Genomic DNA, 14,231 nt, shown 5'->3' on the forward strand with positions numbered 1-14,231 from the left:
CACGTGCACGCGCACACCCGTCTCATTGTTCTCAGATCGACCACTTACCAAATGCGCTACTGTTTTTCAGCCAGTAACTGCAGAGTCATCATTCAACGTTCTGGCGCCTTCTGAGAGCCTATGGGAGCCTTAGAAAGTGTCACGTTACAGCAGAGATCCTCTGTTTTGGAAAGAGATGACAAAGAAGGCCAAGAAATGGTCAGAGAGGGCGCTTCCTGTTTGGAAACTTCTCAGGTTTTGGCCTGCCATATGAGTTCTGTTATACTCACAGACACCATTCAAACAGTTTTAGAAACTTTAGGGTCTTTTCTATCCAAATCAAACAATTATATGCATATTCTAGTTACTGGGCAGGAGTAGTAACCAGATTAAATCGGGTACGTTTTTTATCCGGCCGTGCAAATACTGCCCCCTATCCCCAACAGGTTAATAGATAGTCCCACTAAGTGCAAACCACATGGGATGGCGTATCGCTGCAGAATTCTGTGGTAGCCATGCTGGTTAAGTGTGCCTTGAATTCTAAATTAATCCCTGACAGTGTCACCAGCAAAGCACCCCCACACCTCCTCCTCCATGCTTCACGGTGGGAACCACACATGCGGAGATCATCCGTTCACCTACTCTGTCTCACAAAGACACGGCAGTTGGAACCAAAAATTTAAAATTTGGACTCATCAGACCAAAGGACAGATTTCCACCAGTCTAATGTCCATTGCATGTGTTTCTTGGCCCCAGCAAGTCTCATCTTATTATTGGTGTCCTTTAGTAGTGGTTTCTTTGCAGCAATTCGACCATGAAGGCCTAATTCACGCAGTCTCCTCTGAACAGTTGATGTTGAGGTGCAGTTAACTCCAATGAACTTATCCTTTGCAGCAGATCTAACTCTGGGTCTTCCTTTCCTGTGGCGGTCCTCATGAGAGCCAATTTCATCATAGCACTTGATTGTTTTTGCAACTGCAATTGAAGAAAGTTTCAAAGTTCTTGAAATGTTCCATATTGACTGACCTTCATGTCTTAAAGTAATGATGGACTGTCCTTTCTCTTTGCTTATTTGAGCTGTTCTTGCCATAATATGGACTTGGTCTTTTACCAAATAGGGCTATCTTCTGTATACCACCCTTACCTTGTCACAACACAATTGATTGGCTCAAACACATTAACCCTTTCACAAGTACCATCACACAGGGTGTGATCGTTCTATAGTGGTCCCTGAAGCGTACGATCACACCCCGTGTGATCAGAACACTCATTTAGAACGCTCATTTAGAATGGCCAGTTTCGAATGACGCAACAATCAGCATTTGAGCTGGCCACACTTTTTTCAGAAACTATTTACACAAACAGTCCTTACAAAGTTATGTCCAGAATGTGAGCAGTTTATTTTTGGATGCAATGTTCAGATATTCACAGAAGTATCTATAGCATAACACAATCATCCTAACTGGAGAAATGTAGGCTACATTTGTCCTAGCGCTAACTGAGGAAAGATTGACGCAACACAAGCGGTCATATTTTCTAACTCTCGGCTGACATAAACTATACCATGAATTAGCTAATAGCAATTACTATGTATAATTAATCACATCACGAGTGAGCTCACCATTGATCGAAATAATTAGGTAAAACACTTTCTTGAAATTGAAAGTAATCCGTCGATTAGTTTCAGCGCGCAGCCATGCTTTTTTTCCTCACAGAAACCAAAGATAATAAGAGAAGACAAGATGAGTTTGGTCTGTTTACAGTATGCATGTTGAAGGGGTGTGTCATCTACTGTCGTTCACATCCCACCATTCATTTGCAGAAGTCCTCAAAAAATGAGTGAACTCTTACTCACCTCATTTTGTTATAACATCTTTGGTCAAACGGATGATTACGTGAAACCCAGAATGCATTGTATGTCAACAAACATGGCTCCATACACATAGCTGGAATTAGCTTAGCTCATCATAATCAGTACAACCTTCAAAACATAATTTTACACACATACTATGCGCCCATTACAATTTATGCAAAAATCGGAATGCATGATTTATCACGGGTAATTGAAAAACATCAATAAAATACTAAATATATCAATAATACCACACAAAACATTTTCTGATAGTGATTTATTGATACAAATGGCGCGTGCAGGCAGTCAATCACGGTAACCTCTCACTCCCACTCTGAGCCATTCAGTGTTGTTGTTTATGTAACAATCACATCCTGGAATGGAGAGAACGTTCGAACATCACGTGCATAAAAAACTCACGCTGGGGCGACCGTTAGAGATATTTGGAACTCACGCTTGAAAGGGTTAAGAAGGAAAGAAATTCCACAAATTAACTTTTAACAAGGCACCCCTGTTAATTGAAATGCATTCCAGGAGACTACCTCATGAAGCTGGTTGAGAGAATGCCAAGAGTGTGCATGTCACGGCTGTTCGAAGGATCGGACCAAAATGCAGCGTGTTCGTAGTTCCACATATTTATTAAATGTGAAACTGAATACAATACATTTAAATACTTGAATATACAAAAACAACAATACGTGATGCAGAGGACAACACACTACTCAAAAGATAATAACCCACAAACAGGAAGAGAAAAACCCCTACCTAAATATGATTTCTAATCAGAGGCAATGAGGATCAGCTGCCTCCAATTAGAGATCAACCCCAAACAATCCCAACATAGAAATAGACAAACTAGAACTTAAACATAGAAATAGAAAACATAGAACAACCCAAAACACCCCCTGTCACGCCCTGCCCTACTCTACTATAGAAAATTACATCTTACTAGGGTCAGGACGTGACAGTGCAAAGCTGTCATCAAGGCAAAGGGTGGCTACTTTGAAGAATTTGAAATATAAAATATATTTTGATTTGTTCAACACTTTCTTGGTTGCTATATGATTCCATATGTGTATTTCATAGTTTTGATGTCTTCACTACTATTTTACAATGTAGAAAATAATACAAATAAAGAAAAACCCTGGAATGAGTAGGTGTGTCCAAACATTTGACCGGTACTGCATAATACAAATTGTAATTTGTAACATATCATATGAAATGTGTGATGGACATCCACAAATTAATACATACCATACAAAACATAACATATCATACCAAATGGAGTGCCTCGAATTAACGTACAGAATAATACGAAATGCTATGAGACCAGGTTGGATATATACTATGGTCTGCAGCTCATCATAAGGTATTCTAACTCAGGAGAGCAAAAACTTCAGACTTCCTTAACAATAGAGATGGTGCACCAGCTGACACACCCCTCTTCCCTTTGTCTTACCCGAGTCTGCCATCCGGTCTTGACGATGCATAGAAAAACCAGTGAGATGTATATTTATGTCCTCGTTCAGCAACGACTCTGAGAAACATAGGCAAGCCAGCCTTGCAGAGACACTGTTGTCATTTCACCTGTGGCCTTTGTTTGAAGGACCCAGTTTGTTGTGGAACTGTCACTTGAAAAGGTGTTGCGTGGATTTTCACCTCTGCCTAAAATTCCTGACATTCAGCGGATGAAAAGCTTTCCCTGTTTGTTCAACATCGCAGCCAATCAGTAAAAGTACATCAAACAACACTCCAATGAAAAACACACATTCTGCTAGTCAACTTCCTTTACAGACGTAAGTGGAGTATAGGCTTTGTTAATACATTTAAGAAAATAACAGGCATACTTCTACACTGGTTTATTGTATAAGTAATTCTGTGACAATGCCATTTAGTGTGTTACATTATGAATGGAATAGCGGTCGTACAATATCATATGAATTATAGGACATATAGGAAGTATAGTATCATATATACCCGGTTGTGGAATAGCATACAATTGGATGACATTATTTACCATACATCTTGGAGGATGTATTGTATTATACGTCTTTCTCTCAGACCAGGTTGCATGTTGCGCCACCACAACAAAGGAGAATTACAGGGAGAATTCAAGTGTGCAGTTAAGGGAACTAACAACAAAGGTTAGGAGAATTTACGTAGCAGGTTAGGTTAGTTGGGATAAGTTTAGAATAAATGCCGTCATTGTAAATAAGAATGTGCTCTTAACTGACTTGCCTGGTTAGATAAAGGTTACACATAAGGGTTAGCTAAAATGCTATGGATTTTTAGATGTTTGCCGATTACGCCCACCCATCCTCTACTTTCCTTTCTGTCTAAAGTAACTAGACGATTAGTAGGTATCATACAGTGCATTCGGAAAGTATTCAGACCCTTTCCCTTTTTCCACATTTTGTTACGTTACAGCCTTGTTCTAAAATTTATTAAATAACATGTTTGCCTCATCAATCTACACACAATACCCCATAATGACAAAGCGAAAACAGTTTTGTAGAAATATTTGAAAACTTTATTGAAAATAAAAACAGAAATACCTTATTTACATAAGTAAAACAGCTGACCCTTTTCTTTGAGTCTCGAAATTGATCTCAGGTGCATCCTGTTTCCATTGATCGTCATTTATGTTTCTACAACTTGATTGGAGTCCATCTGTGGTAAATTAAATTGATTGAACATGATTTAGAAAGGCTCACACCTGTCTATATAAGGTCCCACAGTTGACAGTGCATGTCAGAGCAAAAACCAAGCCATGAGGTCGTAGGAATTGTCCATAGAGCTCCGAGACAGGATTGTGTCGAGGTACAGATCTGGGGAAGAGTTCCAAAAAATTCTGCAGCATTGAAGGTCCCCAAAAACACAGTAGCCTCCATCATTCTTAAATGGAAGAAGTTTGAAACCACCAAGACTCTTCCAAGAGCTGGCCAACCGGGCAAACTGAGCAATCGGGTGAGAAGGGCCTTGGTCAGGCAGGTGACCAAGAACCTGATGGTCACTCTGACAGAGCTCCAGAGTTTCTCTGTGGCGATAGGAGAACCTTCCAGATGGTCAACCATCTCTGCAGCACTCCACAAATCAGGCCTTTATGGCAGAGTGGCTAGACGAAGCCACTCCTCAGTAAAAGGCACATGACAGCCCACTTGGAGTTTGCCAAAAGGCACCTAAAGGAGTCTCAGACCATGAGAAACCAGATTTATTATTCAACCTTTACTTAACTACCCAGCTAACAAAATTACGTTCCAGGACATGACCAGAAAGTAATTTTAGTCCCAACATAAGTCATGATAACGTTATTGTGAAATGTTCCTTCTACGTAGCTGTGGTGTCTGCTGACAAAACTTACGTCCCAAGTCTTTTCAGGACGTAGAAATGTGGGGGATTTTAACAGCTAAATAACGTTATTCAGTAACTTTATAAGAGATGTCCTTGAATCTTCCCTGAACATGCACACTGTAACGTGCCTTATTGGTACTGTAGGTACCCACTGACGAAAGTTACGTTCCCAGTGGTTACCAGAAACTGCATTTTATGGTGCTCTCAATGTACTTTCTGACGTTTAGTGACGTTATGGCGTGCATCCGCCCGACCTGCCACAGGAGTCGCTACAAAATTACGTTCCAGGATGTGACCACAAAGTTATTTTAGTCCCTACATAAGTCATGATATTGTGAAAGGTGCCTTCTACGTAGCTGTGGTGTCCGCTGACAAAACTTACGTCTCAAGTCTTTTCAGGACGTAGAAATGTGGTGGATTTTAAACAATTAAATATGTGTATTTTTAGGTCAACCTCATAACGTTGCTAAACGTCAGAAAGTACATTGAGAGCCCCATAAAATGCAGTTTCTGGTAACCACTGGGAACGTAACTTTCGTCAGTGGGTACCTACAGTACCAATAAGGCACGTAACAGTGTGATGGGACAAGGACATCCCGGCCGGCCAAACCCTCCCCTAAACCGGACGACGCTGGGCCAATTGTGCATCACCTCATGGGTCTCCCAGTCGCGGCTGGCTGCGACACAGACAGGTATCGAACCAGCATCTGTAGCAACACAGCTTGCACTGCGATGCAGTATCTTAGACCACTGCACCACTCGGGATGTCATTTAATCTACCCTGACCATATACACAGTGTATCCTGTCGGTAGGTGTCCACTGACGAAATATGCAAAATTCCAGAAAATACGTTTAACATTTTTTTTTTTTACTTAAACTGTATCACAATAGATTCGGAAACAAGATCACAGCAATAAGCTCACAAAATAACAAGTCAGTAAAAACATGAAAGCTAAAAGTGAATAACTATGTTATGTTTATTCAGGTGCTGCTGCTCTATCCTCATCCACTGTCGCTTCCTCAACCCGCTCCTGGAAGTCACAATAACACAAATTGGTCATTATTTTCCGTAAACAAATGATCAAAATGCCGGTTTAACGTCGACTCCCTACTACATTCCTTTTGTACTAGCACAATCCTTTACCTATACTGACCGACTGGATTAAAGTGAAGCAAACTTTTTTTTTAAATCAGTGTTATTTTTAATCATACCTTTCTCTTACTCTTGAGCCGAGCAGGTGCATGTTTGAGAGCGTCTGCTATTTTGTCATCTATCTCTTGCTAGGTAGCCTTGGGGTGTGCTTTCAGGGACGCTCCTATGTTGTGAAAAATAATTGAAATGGTACATTCCATGTCATATCATTACTTTTCCACCTATGCTGGCTGAGACAGAGGTTGGGTACTGTCCCTCTCGTCCCTCATAGGCAGTTTTGGCCATGAGACCTCTCTCCACCTTTCCTTTGTCCTCTCGCTAATCTTAACAGGTGGTAGGATTTCACATTTAGTTTGTAACTGCCTTGTTACTGATTTAATTAATTTGAAATGTTAATAAATACACATTTGACTTACCATCACTTGACCAATAATACTATCTACTAAATAACAATCTAAACTTGTGCATTTACTTACTTGTGACAGCATCATAGATTGATAGCTCATTAAAGGCCCTCTTCCCCTTCAAGGAGTAGCCTGTCCACAGCTCCTCTGTTCCAATTTTTCTCATCATTCGTCTGATTCCTGAGCCCAGGTCCAGGCCACAGCAGAGGGTCAGGTATCGGATCTGATAAAAAAATAAACTATATTTTAAAAAATCCCACTCATTTGTGTGTTCCTCAGCTAAAACAGCTGGCCATAAAGTTCTGATTGATAGTAATGAGAAATCATTTGTGTAGTGTATCATGTAATCATGGGCTAAAACTTGTGTAAACAGGCAGAGGGCTGATCGTTTCTTCTTAAGATAAGTTTAAGTGTTAATTGGGAAATCAATCCAAACACTAAATAGGCATATGGCATATATGACAACTGCATTTCGTTGACATTAAGATATTTAGATTCAATAATATTGCAGGTTGCAATCTTCTCTCAAATCTGGACACATTCAAGTGGCTCTTGATAAACAGCTAACTTATTTTTTGTCAATTGCTGTTAAAATACTTGATGTAGATTTCCCATTTTTTACAAACAGATAGATTTTAAAATGGCCATCCTTACCATTTTCTTTCGATAGTGGGAGTCTTTAAGTGTTTCACAGATATCCTTCAGTTCCTCATTTGTTTCTGCAGGGTTTTGCAGCATTTCAAGTTGCCCCAAGGATTCCGACTCCTTTGGCTGCCGGGCCTCTATGGCCTCCATAACTTGGTTCAGAACAGTCTTGAACTCTGTACAGATCATCTCCAGTTTCACCATTATCCTCATCTCCACTGCTTGAAGATCTGCAAAATAATAAGACTCAGCAGTTTAGCTGCAAGCAGCGTGACGATAGAAGCCATGAGTACCAGGCAGGACATGTATCAAGGCCATGTGAAGTACCTCGATCAAAATATCCACCCTTCATATATATTAGTAGTATTGATAACCTTATAGCTGCTGACAGCCATACAATTTGGAATTGATGTTGATAATACAAGAGAAGCAACATTTTGTAACATATAGGCTAACATAATATACCTTTAATGTATCCAGCGTGCATCTCAGAAGCCACAGGCTCATCAAGCAGGGATGGCAGCTCTTGGTCTAAAATATAAGTAAAAAATCATGCTGTTATTTAAACTTTCTACATTTACGACTTCGAGATCAATATCTTGATGGCTAAAGAAACCTGATTCTGATGCTCTGTCTTGGCCAGCTTCTTCCTGGCTGCCACTTGGACTAACTGAGAAAACAGAAGGAAAAAATGAAGACATACTTTGCATGCTTTTGAAACTGGCACAGAACCAAAAGTGAAGGGATGTCAGTCAGGAGCTCAGTGGGAAGGTTAATGAATCCCAACAAAAAGAAATGCTAAGCATATTTTTTTGTTTTAAATAATGCTTTTAGTTTGATGGCAAATACATACAGATATTTACAAACATGGCATCACACTTGTGTTTTATCCAAGAAGAATATGGTGATTTCACCACTGTTGTAAATACAAGTTTCACCCATACACAACACCACAAGTATTTGGAAAGTTCTAACAGTATGCACAAAGTAGAAATAACACTTGAAATAACCTAATATGCAAAAAATGTGATGGTAATTGTATTCTATTGAGTGGCTTTGAAAGGTTTGTAAAGCTATAATACTTCAATCAATTAAATTGTTTACCCTAACAAACTACAACCAGACACTTACTGTCGCTCTGGCTTGAGGTGGCACATGGCCTCAAGTCCTCGGCATCTGCAACTTCAGAGAATATCACAGATGTCAAACCGTTACCACATTTACAGTACACACTTAACAGATTTCCCTGTTCATCCCATACAGTTGGTGGGAACAGAACTTTAGAAAGTAGGCTTGTTTATCACACTTGAAACATTATGTACCTTGTAGGGTCTTTTCAAAGACACTGGCTCTTGAAGTTGCTAATATAATAAAATAAAGAACTGTTACACTTTGGTAATGTGACTAATAATCAAGTATGTCAAGATCAGATGGGTGGGGTAATTTCTTGTCATATCAACTGTCATTAGGTTATGATTTCATGCCGTCTCAATTTAAGACTAGTACTTGCATTAACTGTAAGCTTTTCTTCACCCACATACTTGAATGTGTGTCTAACTTCCCATCAACTTGCTGATAATACATTTAATGACCTAGTAGCCTAATGCAGGATCTTACCACTAGGGGCTGGTGGAAGCTGGGGCACTGGAAGCTGTGCTTGTCTGGGTTCATTTGTCTTTTTCTGGAGTGCTTCACTTCCATCATCATCTTACGAAGCACAATACAATTTTTTTTAAATTTATTTCATCTACTTCCTGATGCATGTAATACAAACAATGGAATAAGAGTAGATAAGAAATCCTCACCAGGTGGCTCCACACGGAATCTGATTGGTTTAGTCACCACCCTCTTCGCTGGTTCCTCGTCAGATTCAACATTGGAGGTGTCAACCTCCCCCCGCTTGGCTCGTTGCTCTGCCACAGAGTAATTGTCTGTACGTGCAATAAACATAGTCATAAATACTTTCCTATTAACACTGGCAAAACAGGGTATTGAGTATTTGTAATTCACATAGTAATACTTTCAGAAAATACATATAGTACTTAAGGGGGGGAAGTTCCTGACTCTACTGACCAGGAGTGTGTTGCACCAGTTTGACGCAAATAAGGTGTAAGAGATAAGTTGGGCCTACCTACGCCCGACATAATGATTTAGAAAATTGAACAAGACGCGACATGACTAGTCATGAAACACTTACCTTGGAAACTAGTTATAGATTTATACTATACGTCTACTCCACATTACACTTCGTTTTTACACCCTGGCGTAGAAAAAGCTATTACTTACAACCAGGTGGTGACACAGGTTTACGCCTGGCTTAGAACATATTCTACGTTGGAACTAGCCTTACGTATAGGAGTATGTTCAACTGATGCAACCTGCTCCAGAGCCACACAACCAAGCATACGTTGCAATATAAACGGGAGTGGATGGATACAGTAAAATATTATTTTACCAGTGGATGAAAAGATGGAAATTCTGTACTTCTCCCATAATATTTTGTCAGGCCGGTCTCATCTCTTAATCATTGTTGCGCTGGCATTTCTTGGCCAGTAGCAACACAGGACCTGCAAGATATGAGCCACTGTTTAAAGTTAACTATTTATCCATCCCTTTGCCTGAAAAGGGTAAACCATTTAACTGATCAACTCACCCCATCTCTCTTCTCCACCCACTGCTCTGGTACAACTTCAACAGTGTTCTCTTTTACAAAATGTACAACATAATAACGCTGTGTGCCCTGTGCAGAAAAGCAAAACACCAATTCCACACTGTTCAGTCTCTTGATTTACCAGCCAAGATAGTTTGCAAAACTAATCCAGCTTGTGAACTTGGCTGTAGCTAAATGGGGCTTGCTACAGGCTGTGCAAGATGGTAAGCACAACACGAGTGCCATGGTCCTCCTCAAGTATAATAGCTTGCTTAACAAGACTGCTCTTTGCAATGAGATGCATTTGTGTGCTCCTCGTAGTGGTGAGGAAAGTCCAATACAGTCTTGAGTCACAAGGACTCAGCGTGTAAGATTCCAGATGCTGAAACACCCTGCAGAGGTAAGTATCTGAGGCATCTTCTTGGCTCACTACCTCACAGCATGACCTATCATTAAGTATGTAGGCATTGTTTGGCCATCTCATTTTGATTACCTGTTTGCGGGGAGAAGCTCTAACTGTGCGTTCTTGCACTCTTTTACAAATTTGCACAAGTGGCCGCCTCCCTGAACGGATCATCTTCTTTAGTTGTTGCAAGTAGTTCTCAAACTTGAAAGCACTACAGTTGTCAAGGCAGCCATGTTCTTCAGCATCAGCAGTGAGGTGTAGAAGGGAGTGAACATTATACACGAGAAATGTGTCACCATACAAAACCCTTCCCTGCTCCACAAAGAAGTTCAGTAAAGCATGAGCATAGGCACTGTGGATTGAAGAAAGTTGAGGAGAAACCAAAATGCACATGGCAACACTGAAGGCCATGAAGTGTGTGTACTGTTCTTTAGACAAGATTCTTCTCAGTACTACTTTCCCAGTATAGAGTAGAAACGGTCTGAATTCTGTGGCCTTCCAACGGTCAAGGTCATCCAATCCCCGTGGTTAGCGAGCAAAGCAGTCTGGAATTGAATCCTTTAGTCGGTTTAGTTGTTGACTTACCTCCTTGACTTGCACCAACAACAACCTGGCCCCAGTCTTTCCCCTAGTCCACATCATCAAGAGCTTCCGGGTTACTCCGAGGCAACAAAGGTGCATATAGTCAATTGGGAATGACTTCACCATATCAATGGGGAGGATGCAAAAAGGAGAGGTTTTCCCTTCATGGTGATGTTCTGGCTGTACCAATTCCCTAAAGGATTTGTCAGTTCTGAGACACATGTTTTTTACCTGCGGGTACATCATCCTCCCATCATACCTGCCTTTTTGTGTGCACCTGCCATAGCCATAATAGCCAGAATACATCTTTATGCATTTTACCATGGCTTTTGCAGGTATATGTTACAGAACAAACTTTCACTTGCAGTGTTGTGTCTCCCCACTTCAAGCCGGTCTGCATCAACTCTTTAAGCTCCAGCAAAGTGCCATTGAGGAATTCCTGGGAGCTTGGTTTCGATGATGCCATTGCAAGTAACAGAGGAAACACTGTGGGTGGTGATAGATTGATGGAGCATAACGACATATTGGTACTTTTGAACAAAGGGAGACCATCCAGATTAAAACCTGTTGGGGCTAGGGGGCAGTATTTGCACGGCCGGATAAAAAACGTACCCAATTTAAACTGGTTACTACTCTTGCCCAGAAACGAGAATATGCATATAATTAGTAGATTTGGATAGAAAACACTCTAAAGTTTCTAAAACTGTTTGAATGGTGTCTGTGAGTATAACAGAACTCATTTGGCAGGCCAAAACCTGAGAAGATTCCATACAGGAAGTGCCCTGTCTGACAATTTCTTATCCTTCTGTTGCCTCTCTATCGAAAATACAGCATCTCTGCTGTAACGTGACATTTTCTAGGGCTTCCATTGGGTCTCAGAAGGTGCCAGAAAGTGGAATGACGTGTCTCCTGTCTCTGGGCGAAGAACAGCAGGAGTATTTGTTAGTGGTCAGGCTGGGAACAGTGACACTGGAGATGCGCGTCTACGAGACTACTCCATTTTTTTCTTCAGCCTTTGAATGAATACAACGTTGCCCGGTTGGAATATTATCGCTATTTTACGAGAAAAATCGCATAAAAATTGATTTTAAACAGCGTTTGACATGCTTCGAAGTACGGTAATGGAATATTTTGACATTTTTTGTCACAAAATGTGCTCGCTCGTCACCCTTCGGATAGTGACTTGAAAGCACGAACAAAACGGAGCTATTTGGATATAACTATGGATTATTTGGGACCAAAACAACATTTGTTGTTGAAGTAGAAGTCCTGGGAGTGCATTCTGAGGAAGAACAGCAAAGGTAATCCAATTTTTCTTATAGTAAATCTGAGTTTGGTGAGGGCCAAACTTGGTGGGTGTCAAATTAGCTAGCCGTGATGGCCTGGCTATGTACTCAGAATATTGCAAAATGTGCTTTCGCCAAAAAGCTATTTTAAAATCTGACACCGCGATTGCATAAAGGAGGTCTGTATCTATAATTCTTTAAATAATTGTAATTATTTTGTGAACGTTTAGTAAATTCACCGGAAGTTTGCGGTGGGTATGCTAGTTCTGAACATCACATGCTAATGTAAAAAGCTGGTTTTTGATATAAATATGAACTTGATTAAACAAAACATGCTTGTATTGTATAACATAATGTCCTAGGAGTGTCATCTGATGAAGATCATCAAAGGTTAGTGCTGCATTTAGCTGTGGTTTTGGTTTTTGTGACATATATGCTTGCTTTGAAAATGTCTGTGTGATTATTTTTGGCAAGGTACTCTCCTGACATAATCTAATATTTTGCTTTCGCTGTAAAGCCTTTTTGAAATCGGACAATGTGGTTAGATTAACGAGAGTCTTGTCTTTAAAATGGTGTAAAATAGTCGTATGTTTGAGAAATTGAAGTTATAGCATTTTTTAGGTATTTGTATTTCGCGCCACGCGATTCCACTGGCTGTTGACTAGGTGGGACGCAAGTGTCCCACCTAGCCCAGGGAAGTTAAGGGATATTTCTAAAACATTCAAATCTCCAACAACAGATTGAGGATAGATGCTTAGATGTTTCACTAACTCCACCTTCACTTTAAACCTGACAAACTCCACATTAGACTTGACTTCAACAAAAACATTGGTCTTTTCTAGGAGAGTTCTAGCAGTGGAAGGCAAATCTGGGTGACCATTAGACTGCAGCATCTTCAGAAGTGCATCAACAGCATTGTGTTTCACTTGGAAATCACTTATCCAGGTTGCCAGGTCCTCTCTGAAGGTAGAATCTTTTTCAACATCATCATTGTCAGAGTCAGTTGTCTCCTGAATTGCACAACCAGCATTGGCTTCAGTCTCTGAATATATGTCACTGTGTGATGGCAGTCTTGGAGGAGTACCACCTACTGTCTTAAGCTCACCATCTGACTCTTCCTCAGCGTGTGTTGGCAGTCTTGGCTTAGTACCACCTACTGCCTCATGTTCACCATCTGACTCTTCCTCAGCGTGTGTTGGCATTCTTGGAGGAGTCCCACCTACTGTCTTAAGTTCACCATCTGACTTTTCCTCAGCATGTGTTGGCAGTCTTGGCTTAGTACCACCTACTGCCTCATGTTCACCATCTGACTCTTCCTCAGCGTGTGTTGGCAGTCTTGGCTTAGTACCACCTACTGCCTCAAGCTCACCATCTGACTCTTCCTCAGCGTGTGTTGGCATTCTTGGAGGAGTCCAACCTACTGTCTTAAGTTCACCATCTGACTTTTCCTCAGCGTGTGTTGGCAGTCTTGGCTTAGTACCACCTACTGCCTCATGTTCACCATCTGACTCTTCCTCAGCGTGTGTTGGCAGTCTTGGAGGAGTCCCACCTACTGTCTTAAGCTCACCATCTGACTCTTCCTCAGCGTGTGTTGGCAGTCTTGGAGGAGTCCCACCTACTGTCTTAAGCTCACCATCTGACTCTTCCTCAGCGTGTGTTGGCAGTCTTGGCTTAGTACCACCTACTGCCTCAAGCTCACCATCTGACTCTTCGTCAGCGTGTGTTGGCAGTCTTGGAGTAGTAACTTCCACTGCCTCAACTTCACTATCTGACTCACTTTTGCTGTCAGATTCAGTAGGACTGGTATCTTCACTCTTCGTGTCAGACTGGCTGATGAGACTAGATCCACTTTCATTGTCATTGTCTTCCTTCTCTACCCTTTTTTTCTTAAGGGTGGTTTTCTCCCTTGACATTTTAGTCCA

General features: G+C 40.9%; 1 protein-coding gene across 1 annotated transcript; it reads right to left on the reverse strand.

Moving 5' to 3' along the window:
* Nucleotides 1-6,174: 6,174 nt before the first annotated feature.
* LOC115163879 (uncharacterized) lies at nucleotides 6,175-14,222 on the reverse strand. Its single transcript, XM_029716090.1, has 12 exons — nucleotides 14,087-14,222; nucleotides 9,841-9,897; nucleotides 9,191-9,316; nucleotides 9,003-9,092; nucleotides 8,708-8,746; nucleotides 8,517-8,567; nucleotides 8,002-8,055; nucleotides 7,851-7,916; nucleotides 7,395-7,615; nucleotides 6,813-6,963; nucleotides 6,396-6,499; nucleotides 6,175-6,214 (listed from the first exon to the last, which is right to left on the reverse strand). The coding sequence occupies exons 1-11, from the start codon at nucleotides 14,220-14,222 to the stop codon at nucleotides 6,465-6,467; spliced, it is 1,026 nt and encodes a 341-aa protein (XP_029571950.1). The 3' UTR covers nucleotides 6,175-6,214; nucleotides 6,396-6,464.
* Between the last annotated feature and the right edge of the window lie 9 nt (nucleotides 14,223-14,231).

The sequence above is a fragment of the Salmo trutta genome, chromosome 26 (genome assembly GCF_901001165.1).
Source record: "Salmo trutta chromosome 26, fSalTru1.1, whole genome shotgun sequence".
Taxonomy (NCBI): domain Eukaryota; kingdom Metazoa; phylum Chordata; class Actinopteri; order Salmoniformes; family Salmonidae; genus Salmo; species Salmo trutta.

Bases quoted from the DNA above. Each gene is read 5' to 3' on its own strand.
- LOC115163879 (XM_029716090.1), bottom strand. From the start codon at position 14,222: ATGTCAAGGGAGAAAACCACCCTTAAGAAAAAAAGGGTAGAGAAGGAA. The intron at 9,093-9,190 runs GTGAGGATTTCT...GTGCTTCGTAAG, and splicing joins ATTCCGTGTGGAGCCACCTG to ATGATGATGGAAGTGAAGCA. The intron at 8,056-8,516 runs GTAAGTGTCTGG...CTGTTTTCTCAG, and splicing joins CACCTCAAGCCAGAGCGACA to TTAGTCCAAGTGGCAGCCAG.